The sequence below is a fragment of the Oryx dammah genome, unplaced genomic scaffold, assembly GCF_014754425.2.
Source record: "Oryx dammah isolate SB20612 unplaced genomic scaffold, SCBI_Odam_1.1 HiC_scaffold_7, whole genome shotgun sequence".
In the NCBI taxonomy this organism is placed as follows: domain Eukaryota; kingdom Metazoa; phylum Chordata; class Mammalia; order Artiodactyla; family Bovidae; genus Oryx; species Oryx dammah.
In genome coordinates, this window is record NW_024070191.1 from 27271714 (window position 1) to 27298640 (window position 26927).

Below are 26927 nucleotides of genomic sequence, written 5' to 3' on the forward strand. Positions count from 1 at the left end.
GGGTAGTGATTTGCCTTAAATCAAATTATTTTTTAAATAATATTGCTTCAGATAGAATATATTTATTCATTCTGTGGTAAGTATTGTTTAAAATGAAGTATTGTTTGGGTAGTGATTTGTTTTACTGTTGTCTTTTTTTTTTTTTAAGTAGTCAATTGTTGTTTCTGCCTCATATTTAAAGTTTGGTCATTTTACCAAGAAATCAGAATTCTAGCATTTATCTCATTTAAAAAGATAATGAGAATCTATCATTTGCCCATTAAAAGTAGGAGTCTAAGGTTAAACGGCATCAGAAATTATGTCATACTATGTAGGATTCTGAAAGAAGTTTGGAGAGTTTCTAAAGAACTTAGAAATTTAACTGGGTATTTTAGAGGAGTTTAACTGCAGTGAGATTACTCTTTGATTATCAGAAACTTTTCCATGATACACAGATGAACTTACAAAGATACGTTATATGTCTAAGGAGATATTTTTTATTAGGTGGCCTAGAAACGTATATAGCTTGCAGCTTCTTGAATTTTATTTTCATTAGGTAAAGTTTGTTTTTTTATTTTTATTTCCTAAAGGCCATTTAATTGGTCCAAAGGTAGCAGAAATGGCAAACTTGAAAATGTATCTTAGTTATAATGGAGTGATACTCTAGTAAATTAAAATAGTAAATTAATTAGAATTCAGTTCAGTTCAGTTCAGTCGCTTAGTCGTGTCCGACTCTTTGCAACCCCATGAATCGCAGCACGCCAGGCCTCCCTGTCCATCACCAACTCCCGGAGTTCACTCAGACTCACGTCCATTGAGTCGGTTATGCCATCCAGCCATCCTCGGTCGTCCCCTTCTCCTCCTGCCCCCAATCCCTCCCAGCATCAGAGTCTTTTCCAATGAGTCAGCTCTTCACATGAGGTAGCCAAAGTACTGGAGTTTCAGCTTTAGCATCATTCCTTCCAAAGAACACCCAGAACTGATCTCCTCTAGAATGGACTGGCTGGATCTCCTTGCAGTCCAACGGACTGTCAAGAGTCTTCTCCATTACCACAGTTCAAAAGCATCAGTTCTTCGGCGCTCAGCTTTCTTCACAGTCCAACTCTCACATCCATACATGACCACTGGAAAAACCATAGCCTTGACTAGATGGACCTTTGTTGGAAAAGTAATGTCTCTGCTTTTCAATATGCTGTCTAGGTCGGTCATAACTTTTCTTCCCAGGAGTAAGCGTCTTTTAATTTCATGGCTGCAGTCACCATCTGCAGTGATTTTGGAACCCCCCAAAATAAAGTCTGACACTGTTTTCACAGTTTCCCTGTGTATTTGCTATGAAGTGATGGGACCAGATGCCATGATCTTCGTTTTCTGAATGTTGAGCTTTAAGCCAACCTTTTCACTCTCCTCTTTCACATATTGAAAAGTAAAATTATCCTTTAAGGTGATTCCTCTCTCAATTTTATTAAACTTCATTTCTTAAGCACAGTGATTAATTGACAAGCTTCTCTGTCATTTGAGCAAGTTTTTAACTATAAATTCCCCATATAGGAAGGAAGATGTATTAACAGAATAATCTACAGGAGATAATATATTAGATTTTTTATACAATCTGTACAATTTTTTAACAATCTGTACAATTGTTGTCTTGCATTTTTACTCAGAGATATATTTTGTCAACCTGCAGAAATCTATGTCATTAAAAAATAAGGTAACTTTGAGAATAAGTCATAATTATTTATAATTCTCAGCCTACAGAGCTATAAGAAAGAAGGAAGTTGCTGCATTTTTTTTTTTAAATGCTGTAAAATCTAACATATCTTCCTTCTGATAAAATGTGCCTGGAGGAACCCACCTTGTCAGACAGGATATTTTTATGGTAAAATGTGATATGAAGGGAATATAAAGAAGAGTAATTTTACATATACCTGAGAAAAAAATTAAGTGGCCATAATAGATTTTTTATAAATCATGTACATTTCCCTCCAGTTGACCTAGATGAATTTTTTCCTCTTCTCTCCTTGTAGAAGCTTCTTAATTTCATGTCCCTAATGCTCCAAAGCAGAAATATATCTTTGTTCACTCAAGCTATGTGTAAAAAAATAAACCACACAAAGAGTCCTTGGGTATGTTTTAGAATGAATAGATCATGGGGCAGGAGAATTACCTTGTATGTGCAAATGAGGCTGTGTGAAAGCAAGATAAGCTTTAGGAAGAAAAGAGGTGGCTCAAGGGCACATAAGTGGTTTATTCGAGCCTTTAAAAATGTCTTTACAATGCAGGTAAAGGGAACTGAGATTTAAAATTGTTAAACTTAGTGCAAAAATAGAAATGAAACATCACATCCACTCCATGTGTACACATAGAAACAAGTATTATGGCAAATTTTTCTGCTTTTTTTGTTGAAGATTCTAGAATGTTGGCTATGACCTTTTGGGTAAAAAGGGCATTGAGGATAAGTCTAATTGAAGTTTCTGGTAGAGTGAGACTTCATGAAGAATAAGATCAGCTATAGTCTACATACTTTTTGAAAGGTCATTCTCTCCCACCTTTTTAGAAGAGGTGCAGACCTGGGTATATTTTATTAAAGAATGAAAAAAAAAAAAGAAGAGGAAGAAAGTAAGAATGAAGAAGAAGAAAAAAAAATTTGAGTGTTTTAAAAACACACAAGCTATCCCCAAACTTTCTTTATGATTTTATTACTGGCAAATTTCAGACATTTTTAGGCAGTCTCCTTAATAAAAAATGTGTTTAATAAAACAAGTTTTAAGTGTCAAAAAAAAGGATATTTGCAATTGTAAGGGAAAAAAAAAGTCTTTTTCTAATCGAAGAGTAAAAGTGAACTCTATATTTTGTTATACCCATATGTTAGATCTATCTTCCAATGCCCAGCCTTACTATCTTGGTGACTTCCTTGACCATGCTTCAGACAACAAGCTTGCCACTTGTCACAGGCGTCTACATTACTTCCCAAACTGTAATGTAAGGTCTTGAATGAAGAAGTTTTGGTTTGTGTTTCCATTCCCATAACACACCACTATTCTGATTCCTAGGAAGTATTTATTAAATGGAAATGATCATTAATAGTGAGATGATTTTTCTAGTTCAGTTCAGTTCAGTCGCTCAGTTGTGTCCGACTGTTTGCAACCCCATGAATCGCAGCACGCCAGGCCTCCCTGTCCATCACCATCTTCCGGAGTTCACTCAGACTCACGTCCATCGAGTCCGTGATGCCATCCAGCCATCTCATCCTCGGTTGTCCCCTTCTCCTCCTGCCCCCAATCCCTCCCAGCATCAGAGTCTTTTCCAAGGAGTCAACTCTTCACATGAGGTGGCCAAAGTCCTGGAGTTTCAGCTTTAGCATCATTCCTTCCAAAGAAATCCCAGGGCTAATCTCCTTCAGAATGGACTGGTTGGATCTCCTTGCAGTCCAAGGGACTCTCAAGAGTCTTCTCCAACACCACAGTTCAAAGCATCAGTTCTTCGGTGCTCAGCCTTCTTCACAGTCCAACTCTCACATCCATACATGACTACTGGAAAAACCATAGCCTTGACTAGACGGACCTTAGTCGGCAAAGTAATGTCTCTGCTTTTGAATATGCTATCTAGGTTGGTCATAACTTTTCTTCCAAGGAGTAAGTGTCTTTTGATTTCATGGCTGCAGTCACCATCTGCGGTGATTTTGGAGCCCAAAAAAATAAAGTCTGATACTGTTTCCACTGTTTCCCCATCTATTTCCCATGAAGTGATGGGACCGGATGCCATGATCTTCATTTTCTGAATGTTGAGCTTTAAGCTAACTTTTTCACTCTCCTCTTTCACTTTCATCAAGAGGCTTTTTAGCTCCTCTTCACTTTCTGCCATAAGCGTGGTGTCATCTGCATATCTGAGGTGATTGATATTTCTCCCGGCAATCTGGATTCCAGCTTGTGTTTCTTCCAGTCCAGCATTTCTCATGATGTACTCTGCATATAAGTTAAATAAGCAGGGTGACAATATACAGCCTTGACGTACTCCTTTTCCTATTTGGAACCAGTCTGTTGTTCCATGTCCAGTTCTAACTGTTGCTTCCTGACCTGCATACAGATTTCTCAAGTGGCAGGTCAGGTGGTCTGGTATTCCCATCTCTTTCAGAATCTTCCACAGTTTATCGGGATCCACACAGTGAAAGGCTTTGGCATAGTCAATAAAGCAGAATTAGATGTTTTTCTGGAACTCTCTTGCTTTTTCCATGATCCAGCGGATGTGCCAGTTTGATCTCTGGTTCCTCTGCCTTTTCTAAAACCAGCTTGAACATCAGGAAGTTCACAGTTCACATATTGCTGAAGCCTGGCTTGGAGAATTTTCAGCATTACTTTACTAGCATGTGAGATGAGTGCAAATTTGCTGGCATATTGAGTGCAGCACTATCACAGCATCATCTTTCAGGATTTGAAATAGCTCAACTGGAATTCCATCATCTCCACTAGCTTTGTTCGTAGTGATGCTTTCTAAGGCCCACTTGACTTCACATTCCAGGATGTCTGGCTCTAGATGAGTGATCACACCACCATGATTACCCAGGTCATGAAGATCTTTTTTTGTACAGTTCTTCTGTGTATTCTTGCCACCTCTTCTTAATATCTTCTGCTTCTGTTAGGTCCGTACCATTTCTGTCCTTTATCAAGCCCATCTTTGCATGAAATGTTCCCAATTTCTAAAAGTTGTGCATAGGTGTAGTTATTGGAAAAGCAGCTAACCTTCAATTGTGAAAAATACATTTAAATATTTAAATACTTTTAAATATTTAAAAATCAAGGTTGAAAAATTCACATTGACAGATCACATTGACTTAAATCATAGATTGAAGGTTTCTTCCATTTATGATCACTTTTTTACATGGTGATTTATAAGACTGCTTCACCTTGTGTGTGCGCGCGTTTGTGTGTGTGTGTGTGTGTGTGTGCTTAGTCACGTCTGACTTTTTGTATCCCCATGGACTGTAGCCTGCCAGGATCCTCTGCCCATGGAATTTCCTAGGCAAGAATACTGGAGTGGGATGCCATTTCCTACTCCAGGGAGTCTTCTTGACCCAGGGATCGAACCCTTGCCTCTTGCATCTCCTTCATCCAGAGGCAGTTTGTTTATCACTAGAGCCACCTGGGAAGCCCGTTTCATCTTAGATGGGATTATTGCAAATTATCTGAAAATCTACAAGTTAACTGGTTGGTCGCTGTTCCTCCCTGTGGTGCTGAAGAGTCATTTGGGAGTGACGGAATGCCATGGCATTAATAAGGTGGATTTTTCTTTTGTTATCATTAAAAAGGTAATAATGAAGTATAACAATATTTTTTAATGAAGACCTACCATGTGTCAGGGACTTTCATCTGAGAACAGATAGTATTTGTCCCATTAGATAGATGAAGACACTGAGAGGCTTAGATAACTCAGTATTTGTCAAGGTTATTTCAGTATCTAAATTCCATGCCAGCCTCTCTGACTCCATGTCCTCTGTTCTTTCTGACCACTGAGAGTAGAGGTTGAGGTGAACAAAAAAGCCTTCAGAAGGTTCCTTTTGTGACCTCCATCATATGTCTCTAAGGCCGTGTAATCATTGCAGCTACCTTTAAATACATATGCTCTTTTCCCCTAATGAGATCACTTGGACCAGATCAATTCTATGGATCAGGGTTCCTGAACAAGGTACAGAAATATATATGCACATTTATTATGGTATAAGGAGTTAAAACTAGATGGGTTTTGGTAACAAATCATATTTGTGAGATACTTGGATAATGTAGAGCTGAACTGCTGATCCTGCGCTCAGTCGCTCGGTCATGTCTGACACTTTGTGACCCCATGGACTGTAGCCCGCCGGGCTCCTCTGTCCATGGGATTCTCCAGGCAAGCTGGAGTGGGTTGCCATTTCCTTCACCAGGGGATCTTCCTGACCCAGGGATCGAACCCGCATCTCACTCATGGCTGGTGGATTCTTTACCACTGTGCCACTGGTGAAGCCCATGGATAATGTAGAAGGAATACCATAAACCATTCCTCTTCCACCTAAAAAAGTACCTGTGTTAAATATTAAATATCTGAAACTCAGTTTGCTCAAGATAAGACTAAGCATAATATGTGCTATGTAGTTTCAACTACTTCATCTTTGATTTTGATGATAATTTTTAGGTTAATTTTGAGATACAGAATAAAATCCATAGCTTTTTGTTTATATATTAGAGTGATAGGAAGGTTATTTGGTTTTAACAGTTCCTTCCATAACTTTTGTGTGTATGTTTAGATTGACATTTTTTTTGTCCATCTTTAGGGTCTTTTCTCCCCAGGCAAGATGGCATTCTCATCCCCTGCTGCTGTTAACATTTAGCAGGCAGCCTTTTGTTGCACTGTGGTATAAATTCCAAGTGCCTGACAATCATTAAACAGAAAATGAAACTGGAATGGCACGACCTCAAAATCTACTTAAAGTCATGACAGATATCGCTGTAGCAATATATCAGTTTTGAATACATGAAGAATAAAAAATTGTGGCTTTTTGTTTGGGGCCAGATTTACTTTTCTTTGAAATCAAAAAGGGAAAATATACCAGTTTGTCCAGAATCACTAAAACAGTAAAGTGGAGTTATAAATAGGGTGGACTAATACAGAGTGAATTCTATCTGAACTTGAAATGTGATACTGTACACCATGCCTCATGTATAGCAGTTGTAATTTTCTCACTTGTATACTGATTCTATTTGTTGTTGTCATTCAGTCACTAACTTGTGTCCAGCTCTTTTGGACACCAGGCTCCTCTGTCCTTCATTGTCTCCCAGAGTTTGCTCAAATTCATGTCCATTAAGTCAGTGATGCTATCTAATCATCTCATCCTTTGTCATCCCCTTCTCCTCTGGCCTTCAATCTTCCCCAGCATCAGGATCTTTTCCAATGAGTCAGTTCTTCACATCAGGTGGCCAAAGTATTGGAGCTTCAGCTCCAGCAACAGTCCTTCCAATGAATGTTCAGGGTTGACTTCCTTTAGAATTGACTGGTTTATTTTTTTCTTTTTAATGTATAACTGTAATTAAAAAGCAAGCACTCAAGAAAGATGAGACAAAGAATTAATTGGGATTACAACTCTTTCTGCATTGACTGCAAAAGCTTGGTGATCCGAATTGTGCTTCAGCAGTGAGCTCAGGACTTCCTGCAACCCCCAAGGCTCTTCTTTACCATTTGTTATTACTTAGCTATTTTATTTGGCAAGGATCCCTTCAATCTCATCTTCTAATGCACTGGCAAGCTTCCTGTCGCCAATAGCTTAGAGCCTACTACTGCTGGGGTAGGCAGCATAGCTGAACTTTCTAGCCTCTGCATCCTTATAAATAATGCATCTGGTTTCCTGTAACTACATGAACCCTTAGACTTTGGTAGGCATGTCACTGTTAGTCAGGGAAAAAGAGTTGGGAGATGAACAGTTGTGGAAATATTTGCAGGCAGTTATTGTCACTGATTAGAACCTGACTCCATCATATATGCATTAATCACTGGGTTAGATGCTAATGGAATGCTTATGATATTTATAGTAGACATAAACAAGATATATAAAAAGAATATCTTTGCTGACTAAACTACACGCTTAATTTAACATGGAAAGTGCTTGTAATGTTAATCTAGGAACTTTCAAAACTCTATCACCCATAATTAGATCTAATTTGCTCCTCATTTTAAGAACGTCTTTTAGTTTGCCCAGAATTCATTGACTTTTTGGGTGTGTGCAGACTTGTCCTTAAGAACAATAAGGAGATGAGATATTGGGTAAAGATAATACCTGATGCTCCAGGTATCTTGATGGTGTAACACACTTTTGGATTTGAAATGAAGAAGGGAAAATACTATGTTAATAAGTTAAAAATGGGGATTTCCCTGGTGGTCCAGTGGTTAAGACTCTGCCCTCCATTGCAGGAGGTGTGGGTTTAATCCCTGGTTGGGGCACCCAAAAATTACCCCAAAACAGTTAAAAGCAAAGCAAGAAATGTATATCATACTTTTAACTTTCAAGTTGTTACTTATAGGATTAAAAATTAATGTTTTATTTTTGAACACAAAAGATATTGGTACTTAAACAAGAGACACCATTTATTAAAACTGAAAACTGCTTTAGCAATGTTCTTTCAAATGCATCTTCAGACAATGTTAATATAAAATAAGAAAGTTTCACCCCAGTATATATCCTTCTTTTCACTGAATATGCTATCATTGGACATTCACATTCTGACAATGTTTAGCTTATAAACACTTATAAAATTATAAGAATAAAATATTTAAATTGATTTAGATGTTGAATAAGTGGGTTTCTCTATATATTGTCATCAGAATTAATTGAAAAAAAAGGAAAAATCATGTTTATAATTTGATAAAGCAAATTAATTCTAATCACTTTATTGTTGGCTTCTTTAATAATCATCCATTCATATTTGAAGACCTGATATATTTATGAGGATAATAACTTATAATTTTAATAGGAAAACTCACTTGGTCATCTTTTGTCTTGCCAGGTCAGCACTTTTGCAGAGACTAGGTAGTTATCAGAACTAATGTTAGTCAAAATATTTAATACTTATTTCTTCAAATCATGTTGAACTTCCTTATTGATTACACTATCTTCTATAAGCAACCAATTTTTTAATCAAATCATCAGATCTCTATCTGCATGTATGTAATATGGTTTTTTCTTTTTGATGTTTGTTTTGAAATGTCAGAATTTCTATGAATTTAATATATGAATATGAATAAAGTTTTATTCATATGAATAAAAATTTGAATAAAATATGAATAAAATGTATTTATGAATAATTCAAGAAACTTGTCTACCTAAATTTAAAACTGCATTGGCATCATCGGTAAATAAGAAGTCTTCATCAAGAAGAGGGACTTCCCTGGCAGACCAGTAGTTAAAACACTGCATGCCTCCAATGTGGGGCATGGTTTCAGTCTCTGGATGGGGAATTAAGATCCCACATGCTACATGGTGTGGCCCCCAAAAAAGATAATAATAAAATGCATTACTATTTTTAAAATTTTACTCTATCTGCCAGAAACAATCAAGCAAAAAACTTTTTAAAAAAACTTAAAAAAATAAATCAACCCACCATTAATTTTCTATTATACCCAGTTGGTTTTGATGGGTGTTTTGTTTTGATATTAATAGTGACTGAGAATGAAAAAGATGGATTATGTTTTTCTAATAGCATAATTGTCACAGTAATTCCAAAGCCTCTAGGGCATGGTCCTTTCTGGAAAGGAATTTCTGCATTTTTCTTCCAACACTCATCAAAACAAAACTCTTCAGAGGTAATCGCTTTCATAACTGGATCCTCAGTGAAGGAAAATCTGAGAAACATATCACACTTATACAACAAATAGTACTTCTTGCTGGGCTCTTTTTTTTTTTTTTCCTTTTAATCACTCCACAATGTGTCTGCCACACAAATAGAATCTATTCTAAGACTGCGGACTCTCACTTCTGCAGTATTTGCATTTGTGCCAGACTGGGATTAAGAAAACGAAGTCCCTTTTTAGAATATAACACCTTGGAAGCAGGAACCACTGCAGTCTCTTCCCTCTTCTCAGTTTTATGCAGTCAGTCAGTCAGTCATTTCAGTCGCTCAGTCGTGTCCAACTCCTTGCGACCCCATGAATCGCAGCACACCAGGCCTCCCTGTCCATCACCATCTCCCGGAGTTCACTCAGACTCACGTCCATCGAGTCCGTGATGCCATCCAGCCATCTCATCCTCTGTCGTCCCCTTCTCCTCCTGCCCCCAATCCCTCCCAGCATCAGAGTCTTTTCCAATGAGTCAACTCTTCGCATGAGGTGGCCAAAGTACTGGAGTTTCAGCTTTAGCATCATTCCTTCCAAAGAAATCCCAGGGCTAATCTCCTTTAGAATGGACTGGTTAGATCTCCTTGCAGTCCAAGGGACCCTCAAGAGTCTTCTCCAACACCACAGTTCAAAGCATCAGTTCTTCGGCGCTCAGCCTTCTTCACAGTCCAACTCTCACATCCATACATGACCACTGGAAAAACCATAGCCGGGCCTGGCACATATTGTGTTGTTCAGTCGCTAAGTCATGTCCGACTCTTTGTGACCCCATAGAACATGCTAGGCATTTACCAAACAATTACTGAATGAATTAATGAAATTCCCAAAGGCTGTAGGGGCAAAATCAATCTAGAACAGATCTGGAAAATCTGAGAAAGAGCACACATTTCAAAAAATACATGGGAAATCTTGTTGATGTATGACAGAAAACCACAAAATTCTCTAAAGCAATGATCCTTCAATTAAAAATAGAAATAAAGTGTCAAAAAGGAGAGAAATATGTGGGAAATCTATGGCAGAAGAGTCATTAAAGACCAAAGTTTGCCTTTTCAGTTTAATATGAATAATTTTGAACTTGCTGTAAATGCAGTATGTTTTCAAATACTGATTTAATTTCTCCCAAGTAATCATTGAAAGAGAGAAATTAAACTTTCGTGCTGAACTCCGTGTTTATGGCATATCTTCTTCTCTCATCTTATTCACAGAAGAAATAGGCAACAGAGGGGCATCATGCTGTTTAGTAGGTTAAAGTTCTTAGATTCATGTGCTTCCTGGAAACATCATTTGAATGGGTGGGTTTCATCATGGCCAGAGTCAAGCCACACAGCAGAATGAAATGGATCACCTGATGTTGCAGATTAAATTCTGGTGCTGGAAAAAAGTGCACTGATCTGAGAAGTAAATCTGAAGTGGAAACTGTGATATGCATATGAACTTTCACCTTCTCATTATCTCATTTGTTCTTGTTTTCTTCTCTTCCTCCTATCCCCACTTCAGTCTTGTTTGAGTTCAAGTTCTGTATAGCTCAACAGAAAATAGTTTCTTATGTCATCAGTGACTTTTTAAATTTATTTTTTTATTGAACTATAGTTGATATATGTTACAGACGCACAGTATAGTGAGCCGCAATTTTTAAAGGTTATACCCCCTTAATAATTATTATAAAATAATTGCTATGTTCCTCTATATTCCATGTGTTGTACAGTATAGCTTTATAGCTTATTTTACACATAACAGTTTGTACCTCTTAGTCTTCCTACCCCTTATATCCCCTCGCACACTGGTTACTGCTAGCTTGTTCCCTGTAGCTATGAGTCTGCCTCTTTTTTATATTATGTATTTTTTTATGTTCATTTGTTTATTGTATTTTTTAGATTTTGCATATAAGTCATATCAGACAGTATTTGTCTTTCTCTGTCTGATTTATTTCACTTGGCATATATACCCTCCAATGACTGTTTTCAAGTCTTCTTCCATTGGTTGCACTTTCCAAATGTAATTCTCAGAAGGAGACAATGATTTACAATCCTGAGTGTAAGGATAGTAAATAAGGAAGGACTGATGGGTATATGGAGAAGGCAATGGCACCCCACTCCAGTACTCTTGCCTGGAAAATCCCATGGACAGAGGAGCCTGGTCGGCTGCCATCTATGGGGTCACACAGAGTCGGACACGACTGAAGTGACTTAGCAGCAGCAGCAGCAGCAGATGGATATATACGACTTGCCACAATATCTTACCTGCTTCTGTTTTTTACAGTTAGCCTTCTCTTCTGTTTTCCAAGGTGACTCAGACCTTACCACTCTCAAAATTTGAATCATATCATCTCTCTCAGCAGATAACCTCGCTTACTGCTTCAGAGAAGAGGGTGATTATGGGATGGAACTTCTTTTACCTTCTTGCTACCCAGTCTGTAAGCCTCAGCATAATGCCAGGCACATAGCTGGCCACTTAGTAAACAATTTTTTGGATGGATGGGTGGATGGATAGGTAGATAAATTAACATATATCGTGGGGCTTTAGGAATGTAAGTTACTTTCATTATATAAAATACAGTGACCTTAAAATTTGAAACCTGCTTTTGAGAAGCAAGTCATCCCGAGGTTTTCCATTTTTTACTCGCCATCTTGCGAAAAAAAAAGTTAGTTTAGATGCTGAGCCGCAAATTTCCTAATCACTTGCTGTATGCTGGCAGAATTACAGTAATATCATTTCAAGTTGGAGAACTCAAGCATTTAGCCCTGATTTTTGACAGCACACACATCACTAAAATAATAATTTCTGTACCCATTTCTTTTCCCAGCCAGAGGTTATTTTGAAACCTCCTGTCTCCAGGAGTACAGCTAGTTCTAAGCCTCAGATGCTTAAAAATGTTTTCCCTTCTCTTGCATTTTTTTTTCCTCTTAGAGATATCTCTCTGCTGTTCTTCTGCATCCCCCAGTGCTTAGGTAGCTTAAAAAATCCTTAAGTAGTTGTATATATCTCAATAGATTCTTTGGTATTAAGAGTTATAAATGGTTAACAATAATTTAACTTTAGATAGACCCATACAAGGGGCTTCCCCAATGGCTTAGCCAGTAAAACATTCACCTGTAATGCAGGAGGCACGTAAGATGCAGGTTCAGTCCCTGGGTTGGGAAGCTCCCCTGGAAAAGGGAATGGCAACCCACTGCACAGTATTCTTGCTTGGAAAATCCCATGGACGGACAGGCCTGACAGCGTACAGTCCATAGGTTCCCAAAGAGTTGGACATGACCGAAGTGACTTAGCATGCGTACCCAGACAAAACCTGGAGTCTTTTAGTGCGTAAAGGGAATGCTGACGGGGATCCTGTTGGACATGGGTGCCTTTAACATCAATCAGTGATAGACTATAGCGAGCATTTGGAAGGACGTGGTGATAGAAGAAAAGATGGAACTAAATCCAGGTATTTAACCTGGGGTTAAGGAGGCTTAACCTGAGGAGGGACTATTTGTCTGACCTCTAGTGACAGAGTCCTGGCAAAGCCTCGGGGAAGAATTTTTGAGAAGCACTTCAAAAGATTTATGTTTCATTTGAGAAGCCTGTCTAAAAGCCCTTTGAACCATTTAAGTTGAGCTTTCCCTTCTTACAGGAGGTATATGGGGACAGAAAGAAGCATATGGTTGAAACTCTCTGCACTGCAGTGTTATGTAAAAGAAGTACTTTTCCTGCTAGGTTAAATTACTGTGCGTGCCTCTTGCTGTCAGTGACATGATTTAGTTAAATACAGATGCTTTTAGAGGGGCTTTGTACTGAATCATAAATATTTAATAGTTTTATAAAATTTCTGTATGCCGAACTGGAAGGGAGATACAGCAGTGGAGAAACTCAACTTCTGCATCAAAGCCTTTGACCTTACAGTGTCCACTGACCAGCTGACCTTTGAAAAAGATATCTTTAACAATAAAAGGATTCTTTTTTTTTTCCCGCAACAAAATGAAGCTTACTGTCCAGCCCTTCTGATTTTGTCAGGAGAACGAACATTACAATTTCCCTGTTCCCATTATTCATAGATGTTTCAATTCCCTAGTGATTAAAGAATCACATTAAGCAAAATCTCTTCTCAATAAAGGAATGGTATGGAAGGAGGGGTCAGGAAGAGATCTTAGATTTTCTATAGCAGCTAATGGTTTGTCATAGAAAGATACTCCTTTGCCATTAGATAATGATTCAAATTGTGTGACTTATATTCCTGATATAATTTTGGAATTCAAATTAAAGTAAGTGTGGTAGGGGAGGGTAGGTGGGGAGAGCTTATGCAGTAGAGGAAAGAAAATAATTCAGTGAGGGTTACTGAATGTAAGATTGGTAGATTATTTTGTTTTCTTTGGCATCAGCTTACAAGGTTTATGGGCTTCCCTGATAGCTCAGCTGGTACAGAATCCGCCTGCACTGCAGGAGACCCCAGTTCAGTTCCTAGGTCGGGAAGATCTGCTGGAGAAGGGATAGGCTACCCACTCCAGTATTCTTGGGCTTCCCTTGTGGCTCAGCTGGTAAAGAACCTGCCTTCAATGCAGGAGACCTGGGTTTGATCTCTGGGTTGGGAAGATACCCTGGAGAAGGGAAAGGCTACCCACTCCAGTATTCTGGTCTGGAGAATTCCATGGACTGTATAGTCCATGGGGGTCACAAAGAGTTGCACACGACTGAGTGACTTTCACTTTCACTACAAGGTTTTATAATAAAACATACTATATATGTAGTGGTCAGAAATAGCCATGAAAAAATCTTTTTTAAGTTTTTCTAGCATTTTTATTATGAAAATTTGAAACATATAGAAAAGTTGAATGACTTGTGAACAATGCTGTATCTCTAGATTTTACAGTTAACTTCTGCCATAGTTGCTTTGTCAAATGTGTACCCATTTATCTATTAGTCAAGTTTTTATTTTTGATGCAATTTAACGTAAGTTGCATTTGTGAATGCATCTTATCCCCAAATATCCCAGCATGAATGATGTAGAAGTTTAATTGCTTTATTTAAAATAATTTATGTTTGATGGATTATGTCAACAAATAGAACACGTGTTTCCCTGGGATAAGTCATCATATTTGGACCTGGAATTTTCTAGTCACTGTATTTCAGGTTTTAACTCAGTCATCAGAAGCCTTCCTTTTCCTGTTTCTGATGATCACTCCTTCCCCTGTCCCAGATTTCTAATTCTCCAGATTAAAAGAAGATGTAACCCTGGCTCACCAATTCTCAGATATTGACAACATTTGACATTGTATGTATCTGAATCATTGCAGTAATACTGGACTGATCTCTATTTTTTAAAAAGATTTTCTTTTGATGTGGACCATTTTTGAAGTCTCTATTGAATTTGTTACAATATCACTTGTGTTTTATGTTTGGTTTTTTGGATACAAGGCATGGAGGATTTAAGCTCCCTGACCAGGGATCTAACCTGCACCCTCTGCGTTGGAAGGTGAAACTTTAACCACTGGACCACCAGGGAATCCCCTGATTGCTATTTTGGGGTGGCAGTCTTCGTTCCTGAAGATAAGCTCCATTTTATCCACTAGTCTCTTTATTCTATACCTTCCCATGTAAGTGATTAGAGCCTACATTTTGCCTACATTCTGCATTCTACATCCCTTAGTGATGAAATGTTAATAACCAAGTCTAAATATGAATATTGGCTTCTAAATAACTTCCAGAAAAAGGGTCTGAATATTCAGTAGAGCTGTGACCAAAAGTGGTCAGAGGAGCATTAAAAAGATTAAACTTTCAAGTAGAAACAGTCACAGTAAAAGTTCATGTAAGATATTGCTATAGGGATAACTGATGATGGTAGTGACAACATTGACCCATTCACTTTATGGCAGTTACTAAAGGGTATCTATGTGGTTAGTGAGAAACTAAAAAGCTTCCCTTTGTAGGAATGAGTTGAAAGGGGAGGAGCGATATCCCTGACTTCTAGTCTTGTCTCTGAAGTTAATGTTGGTGCTCCAGGCAGGTTATTTTTTATCTCCGGAGATCTTTTTTGTGTAAGAGAAAATTCATGGGTCAAGGCTGTTCCAGCTCCAACAGTCAGCCAATGAAAAATTTAAAACCTAATTATTCTCAAGATTACAGTTCATCTTTGCATTAAGCCTACATCCTTTCACTCCAGATGATTTCTGAGATAGAAAAGATACAAGTCATTCTTAAGCCAATGTAACTAACAATACATGGTGTGGTGTGATTTATGATACAAAGTTTTGAATTGGAGTTCCAATCATAAGATATTTTTGTCTTACAATTTTCAAATTCATATTTTGAAGGTAATGAAAATTGTCCCACAGTGCAGAAAAAGTTTCCACCCCTTGAACTGAGAAACTGCAGAAAATATGGAGCTGGCATCTGATCTTAAATGGAATACTTCTGCTTGTAAGGGTATCATAAGGCTTATGACCTTACAGCAGAATCGCCGGTTATATGGCTCACTGGAATCCCAGATCAGTTCTAGAAGATGCATATATTTTTATCCCTCTTTTTTTTTCCCTTTGGCACAACTTTGCATTTTCATTTTAATCAGCAAAAAAGAGAGAGAACTGTGTAGATTTTGTGGAAAATGTATATTTTTAAGATGTTTCCTCTGGCTGAAGTCTCGGATGTACAGGTTTGGGCTGTGTTGAAAAGTAGAACAATTCAGATCATCCTTTCCCAAGCTTCCTTTATTTCAGGTAAACTGAGGGTTTATTTTACACATGGCTTTTTATGACATTTCAGAGTCTCTTAAATGGATGGAACTCTTTTGTAAGTAATTCATAACTGCCTTCACATGTGGACCATCTCATGCTTAACAGTTTCTGTTTGAAACAGAAGATTTTCAAAGCAAACAGATTGCTAGAGCATTTGTAAGGGTGATGTACTCAATGCATTTTTTTTTCAATGCATTTTTTTTTAAATTCCTCTGGAGATCAGTCAGCTGATCAGCAACCCAACTATAAACAAATAGCTAGTGCCTAAGTATAAATCAAGTTCAACAACTTCCATTTTTTGAAACTGTACTGAATTTGTATTACATTTGCATTGATTGTCATGTTTAGTTAATTATTTACTATATTTAATTTCTCTTACTTCACCAAAGTACAGCCTTTATGATTTTCCTTGAATACTATTATACATATCCATGCACTTAAAAATACAGATTATTTCTTGTATATTTGTGCCATTTGCCACAATACCTAAGAATATAACAAACAAAACTTCTCTGTTAGCTGTGTTGCTTTGTGCTGGGAGCTTATAGTAGTGAATATTAATGAAGTGAACCAAGGATACTTGTTCAAGGTAACTAATTCCACATGTATTGTCTAATAATCTTGAATGACCATCCATCCATATAACCTTGGAGCAGTCACTATAAAGATGATTTTCCTTTTGGTTTTTCTTCTTCCCATCATACACAGTTAATTTAATATTATTTGCTTTATTCACACAAAACTCTATATGGTATATCCATATAGACACAACTGAGCGACTGAACTGAACAATGATGTATCCATGTCTTTTAAGATATTTTTTCAGTAGTTTTTATATCCTTTCAGTTCAGTTCAGTCACTCAGTCATGTCTGACTCTTTGCGACCCCATGGACTGCAGCACGCCAGGCTTCCCTGTCCATCACCAACTCCTGGACGTTGCTCAAATTCATGTCCATCGAGTTGGTGATGCCATCCAACCATCCCATCCTCTGTCATCCCCTTTTCCTCCTGCCTTCAATCTTTCCCAGCATCAGAGTCTTTTCCAATGAGTCAGTTCTTTGCATCAGGTGGCCAGAGTATTGGAGTTTCAGCTTCAGCATCAGTCCTTCCAAACTACATCCTTCTTTAGTAGTTTCCATATTGATGCATTAACTCGGTAATACTTATGTACTGGCCTCTGCGTGCCAGGCATGTTCTAGGTAGTAGGGATGTATTAATGGAAACAGTCACAAGTGCTGGCCCTTGTGGAGCTCACATTCTGGTAATGAGTTTATCACACTTTCCATAACAAAGCACACTGTGTTGAAAATACAGATAATTCAAATACCTGCTACAGTCTACCCATTTTGGGGCTTATATTTCTAGTGTATTCTAAATATGTAAATGGAATGGTATTGAAGAATGAAAAATAATATTTTAAGTATATAAAATGAGCTAGAGTTATAAGCCTTTGCTCATTTTCTCATAAAACTTTTGTATTGAAATTCTCAATGACAGATCAATTTATTATATCCTCATTTGTGCTTTTGAGTTCCTTGGGATGTAGTATTACATCATCAACATCAATTTAGAGTCCACAGATAATTAAGAATTGTCAGAGATTCAATGCTACATGACCTGTTAGATTTTGTAGAAGAAAGAGCAATCTATACATGACAAAGTCTGATTATTTTAGTGCAGTGCACTGGAAAAACTGGTCAGATTGACTGTGTTTTCCTTTTAAAAGTAAATGTTGGAGAAGCTGAAACCATGATGAGTGTGCAGTGTAATAGTTTTTTGTTTTTTTTTTTTACTGAGTTGGAATTCACATGACATAAAATTAACCATTTTAGTAGGAACAGTTCATTGGCATTTATCACAGAGATGTGCAGTGATATCCATCTAGTTCCAAACATGTCCAAGATAATATTAAAAGAAAGGTGACTTGTAAAACTAAGAAGAAAATCATTGTATATAACTAAAGATTTTACTCACGGGGAGTGAGAAAATAATAGTTTCTCTCAAAGTAATCAGATTATAAACATGGAATTTAATTTTTAAAAAATAACCTGTCTGTATAAAACTCTCACATCCTCATCTTTGAGATCCTTTACTGTCTCTTGAACTGCAGCTGAAGATAAAGGACCTAAACTTATAAAGAACACAATGTGCCAGAGTAAATGGATCATTTGTTACAAAATGAGGACACAGTCCCAGAGTCAGTATCAGACATTCAATACAGCTTCTCACAAAATGATTCTTACAATTAAGTCAAACCATCTTTACTGAAATAATTTTCACTGGGTAAATAAAGGAGAATCAGAGTCTTGATTCATCCTCAAAGTGGGGAGAAAAATACCTGCCCAGTAAAGTGAAATGGGTTTAATCTTAGCCTGTTTATCATTCTGAGTAATATAGAAGAACACTGGCAAGCCCATGAATTTGGTTTGCCCTGAGAGAACTTTTCTGTTTAGGTGAAGAGAGAACTGCAGGAAAAACAGTTCAATATTGGGTTATTCCTAATTTTCCATCTCCTAAAAGGATCTATGCAAAACATAAGTTTATATAGCCTAACTTGACTTGAAGTAGCAGAGGAATTGGAGTGTTTTCTATTGGGTGATATAATAGGGGGCTGCCCTGATGGCTTAGCAGGTAATGAATCTGCCTGCAGTGCAGGAGACATGGGAGATGGCAGGTTTGATCCCTGGGTCAAGAAGATCCCCGGGAGAAGGAAATGGCAATCCACTCTAGTATTCTTGCCTGAAAAATACCATGGCAGTTGAGAGTTAATATAGTTGGGGTAACAAAGTTTCTCTAGATGAAAATAAATTCATAAAAGCCGTATTTGGAAACAGTCATAAATTTGATAAGCATGTATCTGAACTGATCATTAGAAGATGTGAAAAAAATAGAGTGGAGTATAGAGGGCATTTTGAATAGATAGATGGACATGAAAAAGGTCTACCAATTTATTAGAGGTGCCATGATCTGTGTAAATGAATTACAGTTAAAAATAAAACCAAACAAAATGTGTGTATTGAACGGCTAGCATAGCTCTAGCTTGTGACAGCCAGATACTAATAGACCTGGCCTTCAAAGAAATTGCATTCTTCCCCATCCATCCTATATATGTCACATAATTGAGCAGTAACACCTGAGAAGATGTACCCCAACAAATATAAAGTTAAAGAATGATGTATCTTTGACTTGGGACCATGAAGAAGTTCCATAGAGGGGCTGAGATGTGAGCTGGGGGAAGATTTTCAAATGGGTGGGAAGAAGCTAACAGATCCAGTTGAATACTTGGTCCTCTCATAAGAAGCAGCAAGTTTTAGGGATCCTTTTAAGTCCTGAAGCTTTCTTGTGAAAATTGTGATTAATTCATTAGCAATGAATAAATCATTATAATGTATACGTAGTCATCCTCAAAGATTGCAATCCAAAAAATGAAATCACTGCTATCATCATGGTATTAGATATCACAAAGTAAATTCTATGTTTTGGCCATAAAGTTACAGAGCAAGGGTCGACTTTTTCAGAGATAAACGTTTTCAGTGGGAAATAACCAATACACCAAAAAAAAAAAAAAAAAAAAGTAAAAGAGAAAGTAAGTTTATGTGATATGGTCATCCTCTTTCATCTCCTGGAGGTATGCTAAATATTTCTGATAATAAATAAAAGGGATGCCGATGTAGTAGCCTAGCTTGACTTGAAGTAGCAGAGGAATTTTAGTATTTTCTACTGGATGATATAATAGAAGGCTTCCCTGATGGCTCAGTGGGTAAAGAATCTGCCTGCAGGAGACACAGGAGATGCAGGTTCAGTCCTGGGTCAGGAAGATCCCCTAGAGAAGGAAATGGCAACCCACTCCAGTATTCTTGCCTGGAAAATCCCATGGACAGAGGATTTAAAAGGGCTCAAAGGGTCACAAAGAGTCAGACACAACCGAGCATAAGCACTCACGTATGCACAACATAATGGGATTGTTTTCTTCATTGAAGCTGGTTTAGAAGGAAGCTGGAATACTGTGTATCAGAAATATACGTGCGTTTTGACTTGGTTCTGCTTAATCTCATTCTACATTACCACAGAGCCTCTTGATCCAGGTCGACTTACTAACATTGACTTTAACTGTTGTGGTGGATTAACTGTGGTTGCAAATTCCTTGTTACTCTCTCCATCAAGATTTATCTCCCCTTTCCTTGAATCTCAGTTGGCACTGTGACTATTTGGCCAATAGGATGCAATGGAAATGAGCCTGCACCACTTCCAAAGTCAGTCTTAAGGAGGACTGGCAGCTTGTGCTTCCTCACTCTTGGGCTGTATCCTCTCAGAACACAGCTGCCATGCTGTGAGAAGTCCAGCCACGTGGAGAAGCCACATGTTGGTGCACCATCTGACAGTCCCGGCTGAGTTCCCAGCTGACATCTGGCATCAGCTGCTAGTCATGTGTGTGAATCTTGACTTTTTCAACTCAATTACACCTCCAATGGATTGCAGCCCTAGCTGATATCTAATGGAGCAGAAGAACCACTCAGCTGAACCCAGTAATCCTGCAGGCTAGTGAGATGTAATACAGTGGTTATTAGTTTAACAACAAATGTAATGTGTTTCAGGGCAATTTGTTTCATAGCAAATATGTAACTGAAATCTTGAGATCTTCCCAAGAGGATCTCAGAACAGAGACTGTGGAAGAGCTTTTCTATTTAAACTATAAACAGATCATATGTAAATAACCTATGGTTCATTCTTGCAACCTCTAAAGATCACTAGGCAGAATTTTAGAAGGCTCTTGTTCTGGAAACTCAACACCTTTAAGTTCATTTAGCAACTACATTAAAGTAAAATTAAAACGCCTATTTCATTGTTATACTTTCTGGTTCTCTTATTTTTCCTATTGAAGTAATAGGTAAACAAGATGTAATCAGATGCCTTCTTTTGATTAAAAACAAGAAACAATATTATTTGGTAGAAATAGCATAAGTCACAATTTTGTTCAAAATTTGTGCTATTGGTGTTATTGTTTAATAGCTATATGTCCATAGCTAAGTTATATAAGCTGCCTGAGTCCTTTTTTTTTTTTAAACAAAAAAGATAATATGTTCTGTATAGAATTTAGTGAAGATCAGAAATTGTGTATGACAAGAACCTAGCAGAGTGCCTGGAATCACAGTGGAGCTCTATAAAGGTAGAGGTTGTTATAGGAGAGGTGGTTATGCAGTTTTAAAAAGGTAATAATAATTTGTTTCTTGTTCATTGTTTAAGGAAACATGGAAATATGGGTGTTTCCGAACTTTATTGAAGATGGAGGCTGAAGGGTTAAAGTGACATATGCTTGCAATTCTTCCTACAAACATGCATGTTCTAGTCAAAGAAATTCTGACCCTCAGTCCCATTCATATCATCCTGTATTCACTTCTTTATTGCTAGTAAGATTTGCTAAAGGGATAAAGGCAACTTCTGACTCCTAGTCTCAGGTATTCTCCTAAAAGGAGAATTCCTTTTATTCTTTACCTACTCCCTTTCTCAATTACATTTACCTTCTAAGTGCATGGGAAGCAGCTCTATGGGAGGCTGGCTGTCTGCAAACTGATCTTAGCTCCAAGAACTCACAGGATTCATGAACTGCCTCTCCAGGGAGGACACATGTATATCCCACAATGTGATTTGTGTAGTCTGTCTCTTAAGTTCCTATCCTTTGCATAATCCATTCTTTTCCTTTGTAAGTGTTGGTCATCTTTAATATGACGGCTAGAGCAGTGCCCAGTAATTACTTTGTCTGCTGAATATGTTTGTTCTTAATGATTAAGGCAAGGTGAATAGTTGGTATTGGCGCAACTGAAGGAGCACTTTTCTTAACTACAGGTTACTCTTCTCAGTACCTTCGCTTCCCTACCTGATCTGGGCTCTGAACTCCGTGTTAGTCTTTGAAATCTAGGTGACCTTGGCTGTGGGTGAAATGCCAATGTATGAGTATGATACTTGCGTGAATACTGGTTTGGTGCAGAATCATGAAATTAAGTACCACAAATTTAACCTGGGTGATATCTAAAGGAATTATAAATGATCCTGATTTAGCATAAGTATTTACTTGCCTAACTGATTTTGAGCGTTCCATGAAAAATGGTCATTAAAATTTTAATTCCTCTCAGTCTGAATTCTGTAAATGCCTCCCTATAGATTTTTGATGATGTGAAATTTCATGTCCGTTGCTTGAATCTTTAAGAAAAATCTTTCTTCTTTAAAATCAAATAGTTAAAAGTTAGAAAGTGGGCATAGGAATTATTTTAAAGTACAAGTTACTGCTATATAAATGCAGGTTATGTAGAGGTGAATTTAAGGATAATTCATTTTGCCCAGAAGCTTGTCAGAGCCATAATTACAATTAATGCAAATTGGTTCAGGCTTTTGTTGTTGTTGTTAGTTATAGTACTGCAAACACACTTTAAGATGTCAGTACCCTTTAAATCACTTATAATTATGGGCTAATTTCATTTTGAAAGAATGATAATATTATCTTATGCCCACTTAGAAGCTTAAAAATATTTCAAAGCAGTGGAGATTGTGTTCTACAAAATATATAACATGCTTAAAGCAGATTCTCTCAGGACTTCAACTTTAAATTTTATTGCTTCTGGGACTCACATGATGGTTATGTAGTATGGATTTAGAGACCGTTTTTAAGACTCCTATTGACATAGGTGAACAAAATGGTTCCTTGGAAACCATTCAGGTGTCCAGTCACAGTAAAGTGTGGATTAAAGATTCAGATGCAGACATGCAGTGAACAGGAGGGTCTGGGCTACCTGTTCTCTGTATTAAGGACAGTGCATTTCTTCCAGCCTTTTAACCACTGCTGTTTTAAAAGGAAAAAGAAAAGAGTCGGCAGTGAAACTATCTTTAAGGTAAAGCTCCTGAAACTTAACCCTAAAGGCGTGCTCTTATATAAAAAAGTCTTCTTAATCCTTGCAGTGCAGTTATAGCTGAGGACATGTGGTATACATTACAGCGCTCAGGGAATTCAACCTCCGCAGTGTGGAGTCACAATGAAGGCTAATTTCAAGACGAAGCGGGAGCCTTCTCTATAGCTGTTACGGTGTTTCTTGTTGGCTGGACATCAGTCTGGGACTGCTGTGAGTGGGACAGAAGGATAAAAATTTAAAGGGGACCAGTATGGGCACATAAAGACCTCTGTCCCCTCCCTGAGCACCCCCTTCTCCAATGTATATTCCACACTTCACACTTGGGCATCACCAAGTCTTACCCAATCATTGCGACAAGGGCTGAAGGCAGAGCTGTCCATGGTTAGGAGGAAAAAAAAAAAAAAACAGTGTTCTTGCTGTTGGTTGAAATACCAGGCAATAACAGTCCTCTCAGTGAACAAAACTTATTAGAGGGCTGGGGATGGAATGCTATCTCTCTGCAGCAGGCAGGAAGAAATTGCTGTTGAAAAGCTTACCTCTCTAGGGAGGAATCAGATATCAGACTTTGCCAAGCCTCAGGTCCAACCCATAAGGTCCCACCTACATCCACCCCCCGCCTCATCCTAGCTTTGTTAGATTGCTAGCATTGATCGCTGGCTTTTTCTGACCCAACAGTGGGTGCAGAAGAGAGAACCAGGGAGACTTTAGAGCATAAGAGGTGGGGGTGGAAGATTAGGGCAGCTTTGGTAGGGAGGAAAAAAGAGAGAGAGAGAAGGAAGCTAGCCGGGTGGGGGCCATGGGGACTCAGCTTAACTGCTGTCTGCCTGCTTCTCTTTGATTTGATGGCCTTTATTCCTTCTAATTGGATAAAATAGGAAGTCACTGGCAGTCCCGCCTTGCTGGGTATCCTGATTCTACTCAGACCAGCCAGCAGCCCCAGAGTGCGGATAGAGGGGTGGGGGTTGGGAGAGGAGGGAGGTAAAAAAGAAAGAGGGGAGAGAGAGAGTCTCTGGATGAAGAGGGGGACGGCAAGGGGAAGAGACTGTGGAGAAGGCAGGAGCCGCAGAGGAAGAAAGTGAATGAGCGCTCAGGAAGGACAAAGAGGAGTGGCTGGGCGGGTGGGGGAGAAGGCAGGGCGGCGAGCGCCGCGACCGCCCCTCCCGGCCGCGCTCTCGCCTCCAGCGCGCTCTGCGATGAGACGCTTCGCCGCGATGCTCGGAGGGCAGGCACCTGCTGCTCTGTGATGATTCAGCCCCTTTCAGCCGCCGCGCTCACACCACAGGATGCTGTTGCTACTGTCGCTGCTGCCGCTCCTGCCGCCGCCGCTGCTGCCGCCGCCGCCGCCGCCGCTGGTCCTGCTCCTGCTTTTACTTCTTCTGCATGACAGTTGCTTTCTCCATCTGAGCAGACCCCAGCTGCAGCTGCTCGAGGTGAGAAACATGCCTTTCAGTTTGGGCTACTGGTTTACTTAACCGACCGCCGCCGCATCAGCTCCTGGGTTTCTCCGCTGGCCTCCCGTCTTCCTGACCCAGCCAGGATGGTTTGGAGAAGCATATAAAAGAACTGCAAAAGTGGCCCAGAAACAGCAGTCAAGAATTACGATATACTTTTATTTGGTTGTTGCTAGAGGCTTTTTTTTTTTTTTGGCCTCCCCTGCCTTCCTCCTGAACTCCTCTTGCTTTTGATAATGGCCTTGGACTTGGACGACTTATCGATTTCTCCCTGTAAGATGCTGTATCATTTGGTTGGGGGGGGCTCTGCATGGTAATGGACAGTGTGAGAGGCCAGGCCTCCTGGAGGTGAGCCGATGGAGATTTATTCCCCAGACATGTCCGAGGGAGCTGCTGAGAGGTCCTCGAGCCCTTCCACTCAGCTGAGTGCAGACCCATCTCTGGACGGACTTCCGGCAGCCGAAGACATGCCGGAGACCCAGACTGAAGATGGGAGGTCCCCGGGGCTCGTGGGCCTGACTCTTCCCTGCTGCGTCTGCCTGGAAACCGAGCGCCTGAGAGGTTGCCTCAACTCAGAGAAAATCTGCATCGTCCCCATCCTGGCTTGCCTGGTCAGCCTCTGCCTCTGCATCGCCGGCCTCAAGTGGGTGTTTGTGGACAAGATTTTTGAGTATGACTCTCCCACTCACCTTGACCCTGGGGGATTAGGCCAGGATCCTATTATTTCTCTGGATCCAACTGCAGCTTCAGCTGCTGTGTGGGTATCAGCCAAGGCGTACACTTCACCTGTCTCCAGGGCTCAGTCTGAAACTGAGGTTCGAGTTACAGTGCAAGTTGACAATGCCCTTGGGTCCTCCGAGCCTTCGGCGGTCCCCACCCCCAAGAACCGTATCTTTGCTTTTTCTTTCCGGCCGTCCACTGCTCCATCCCTTCCTTCACCCACTCGGAGCCCTGATGTGAGAACACCCAAGGCAGCCACTCAGCCACCATCAACAGAAACTAATCTCCAAACTGCTCCTAAACTTTGTAAGTAGAGAGAGACGGGTGAGGATGTGTAGAGGAGATGGGTGGGCTTGAGGTCGTCCGAAGTGTTCTCTAGAGCATAGAGCTGAGGTCCTTGTCTTCTCGGAGTTGAATGGCATGGTTTGGTTTAAGCGCATCATGTGACTGGGTTGCTCCGGGAGAGATGAGTGAAGAGACCTTACAAACTGCTGGTTAGAACTGATGCTGTCACAGCAACTCTCTCTTCCTGGATGGTGAAATCCCGGGTGAGGACCCAGAGCTTCAGCATCTCTGAGCCATGCTTGACTTTCAGTTCCGTTCCATTGGTTTCTAACACTTTCAAAACATCAGACCATTTTATATATATATGACTTCTGTACAGCAGTGAGTAGGATCCTGATGTGTTTTTTTTTCCCCATGTAAACTTTCCATTACCTCTCCTCACCTTTCTGTTAACCTTTGCCTTCCAGCCAGCCCAAGTTGCGCGTTATCTTTCTCCATCTCTTCTTCCTGTTCCTTAAACCACTTCTCCCCACATTTGTACTTTAATTACTTCTTCCCAATATCACATGAAATCTTAGATGTTTACAGCACTCACCTCTTACCAGCAGGTTGCTGTCATGCTCAGATTATAGTTTGAGTTGCTGAGCACTTGTTAGGGGCAGTTTTATTCAGGATCTGGTACAATTCCACATGAAAGGATTTTCCCCAAACTAGGTTTTTCTAAAAATTTTATTCAAGTATAGTTGATGTTACAGTGTTGTGTTAATTTCTTCTGTACAGCAAAGTGACTCTGGTGTGTGTGTGTATATATATATATATATATACACACACACATATATATATTCTTTCCTATTATAGTTTGTCCAAATTAGTTTTGCCTTCTGGAATCAAATATTTAAATAGCTTCCTTGACAGTCATTAGAAAGTACAAGACTCATTAGTAAGATAATTTTTGTCTGTAAGATTGCAGCAGTCCTGTTTAATAATCTGTGAGTGAAGAGAGCCCGTGCTCTTAAAACAATACAGAGGAGTCCTACTTGTCATCTGTACTGGTCATTGCAATGCTTTATAATGGAAAAGTTGACAAGGATGAAACCATGACTAGTCAGATTGTTTTAAATGTCATTATAGAAGAGAGGCATTTTCTATAGCTTTTAAAAAAGTTTATAATTTACTTTTGTTTCACTGTCTTCTTTTCACTATTGAAACTGTTTCCTTAGAAAAAAGTAAAGGATCGGAGAATTCAGTTTGAATACTGTGTGTAAGTAAAGTCTCTAAAGGAGAGGTGAGGGTAAAGATTCTGTGATGTGATACCCCTACTGTTTCCCTCTGGATGGTAATGAAGATTAAAAATATCTTTTGCAGACATGTCGTTCAGTATGCGGGAGAGCCATATGTTCTAGAAATGCAGAAAAACTTGATTTGTGCTTGTGATTCAGGCTCATTTCATACACACCAGTTTCAGTGGCAAAGATTTAAAGAGAAAAACAAAAGAGGCTTGCTTTTCAGGTGTAATTAGGGAAGAACCTCC

General features: G+C 39.1%; 1 protein-coding gene across 4 annotated transcripts in view; it reads left to right on the forward strand.

Annotated features, from left to right (window-relative positions):
• Positions 1 to 26927, forward strand: part of NRG1 (neuregulin 1) — a 1146491-nt gene that overhangs the window by 994721 nt on the left and 124843 nt on the right. Inside the window, exon 1 of one of the 4 annotated variants that reach the window (XM_040242910.1) lies at positions 17191 to 25417. The exons of 2 other annotated variants lie outside the window; for them this stretch is intronic. In XM_040242910.1, coding sequence (XP_040098844.1) covers positions 24748 to 25417 — 670 coding nt within the window. In that variant the 5' untranslated portion in view covers positions 17191 to 24747. Of the gene's footprint in view, positions 1 to 17190; positions 25418 to 26927 lie in introns of those variants that run through there. One more of the 4 variants, XM_040242909.1, reaches the window with a different exon arrangement.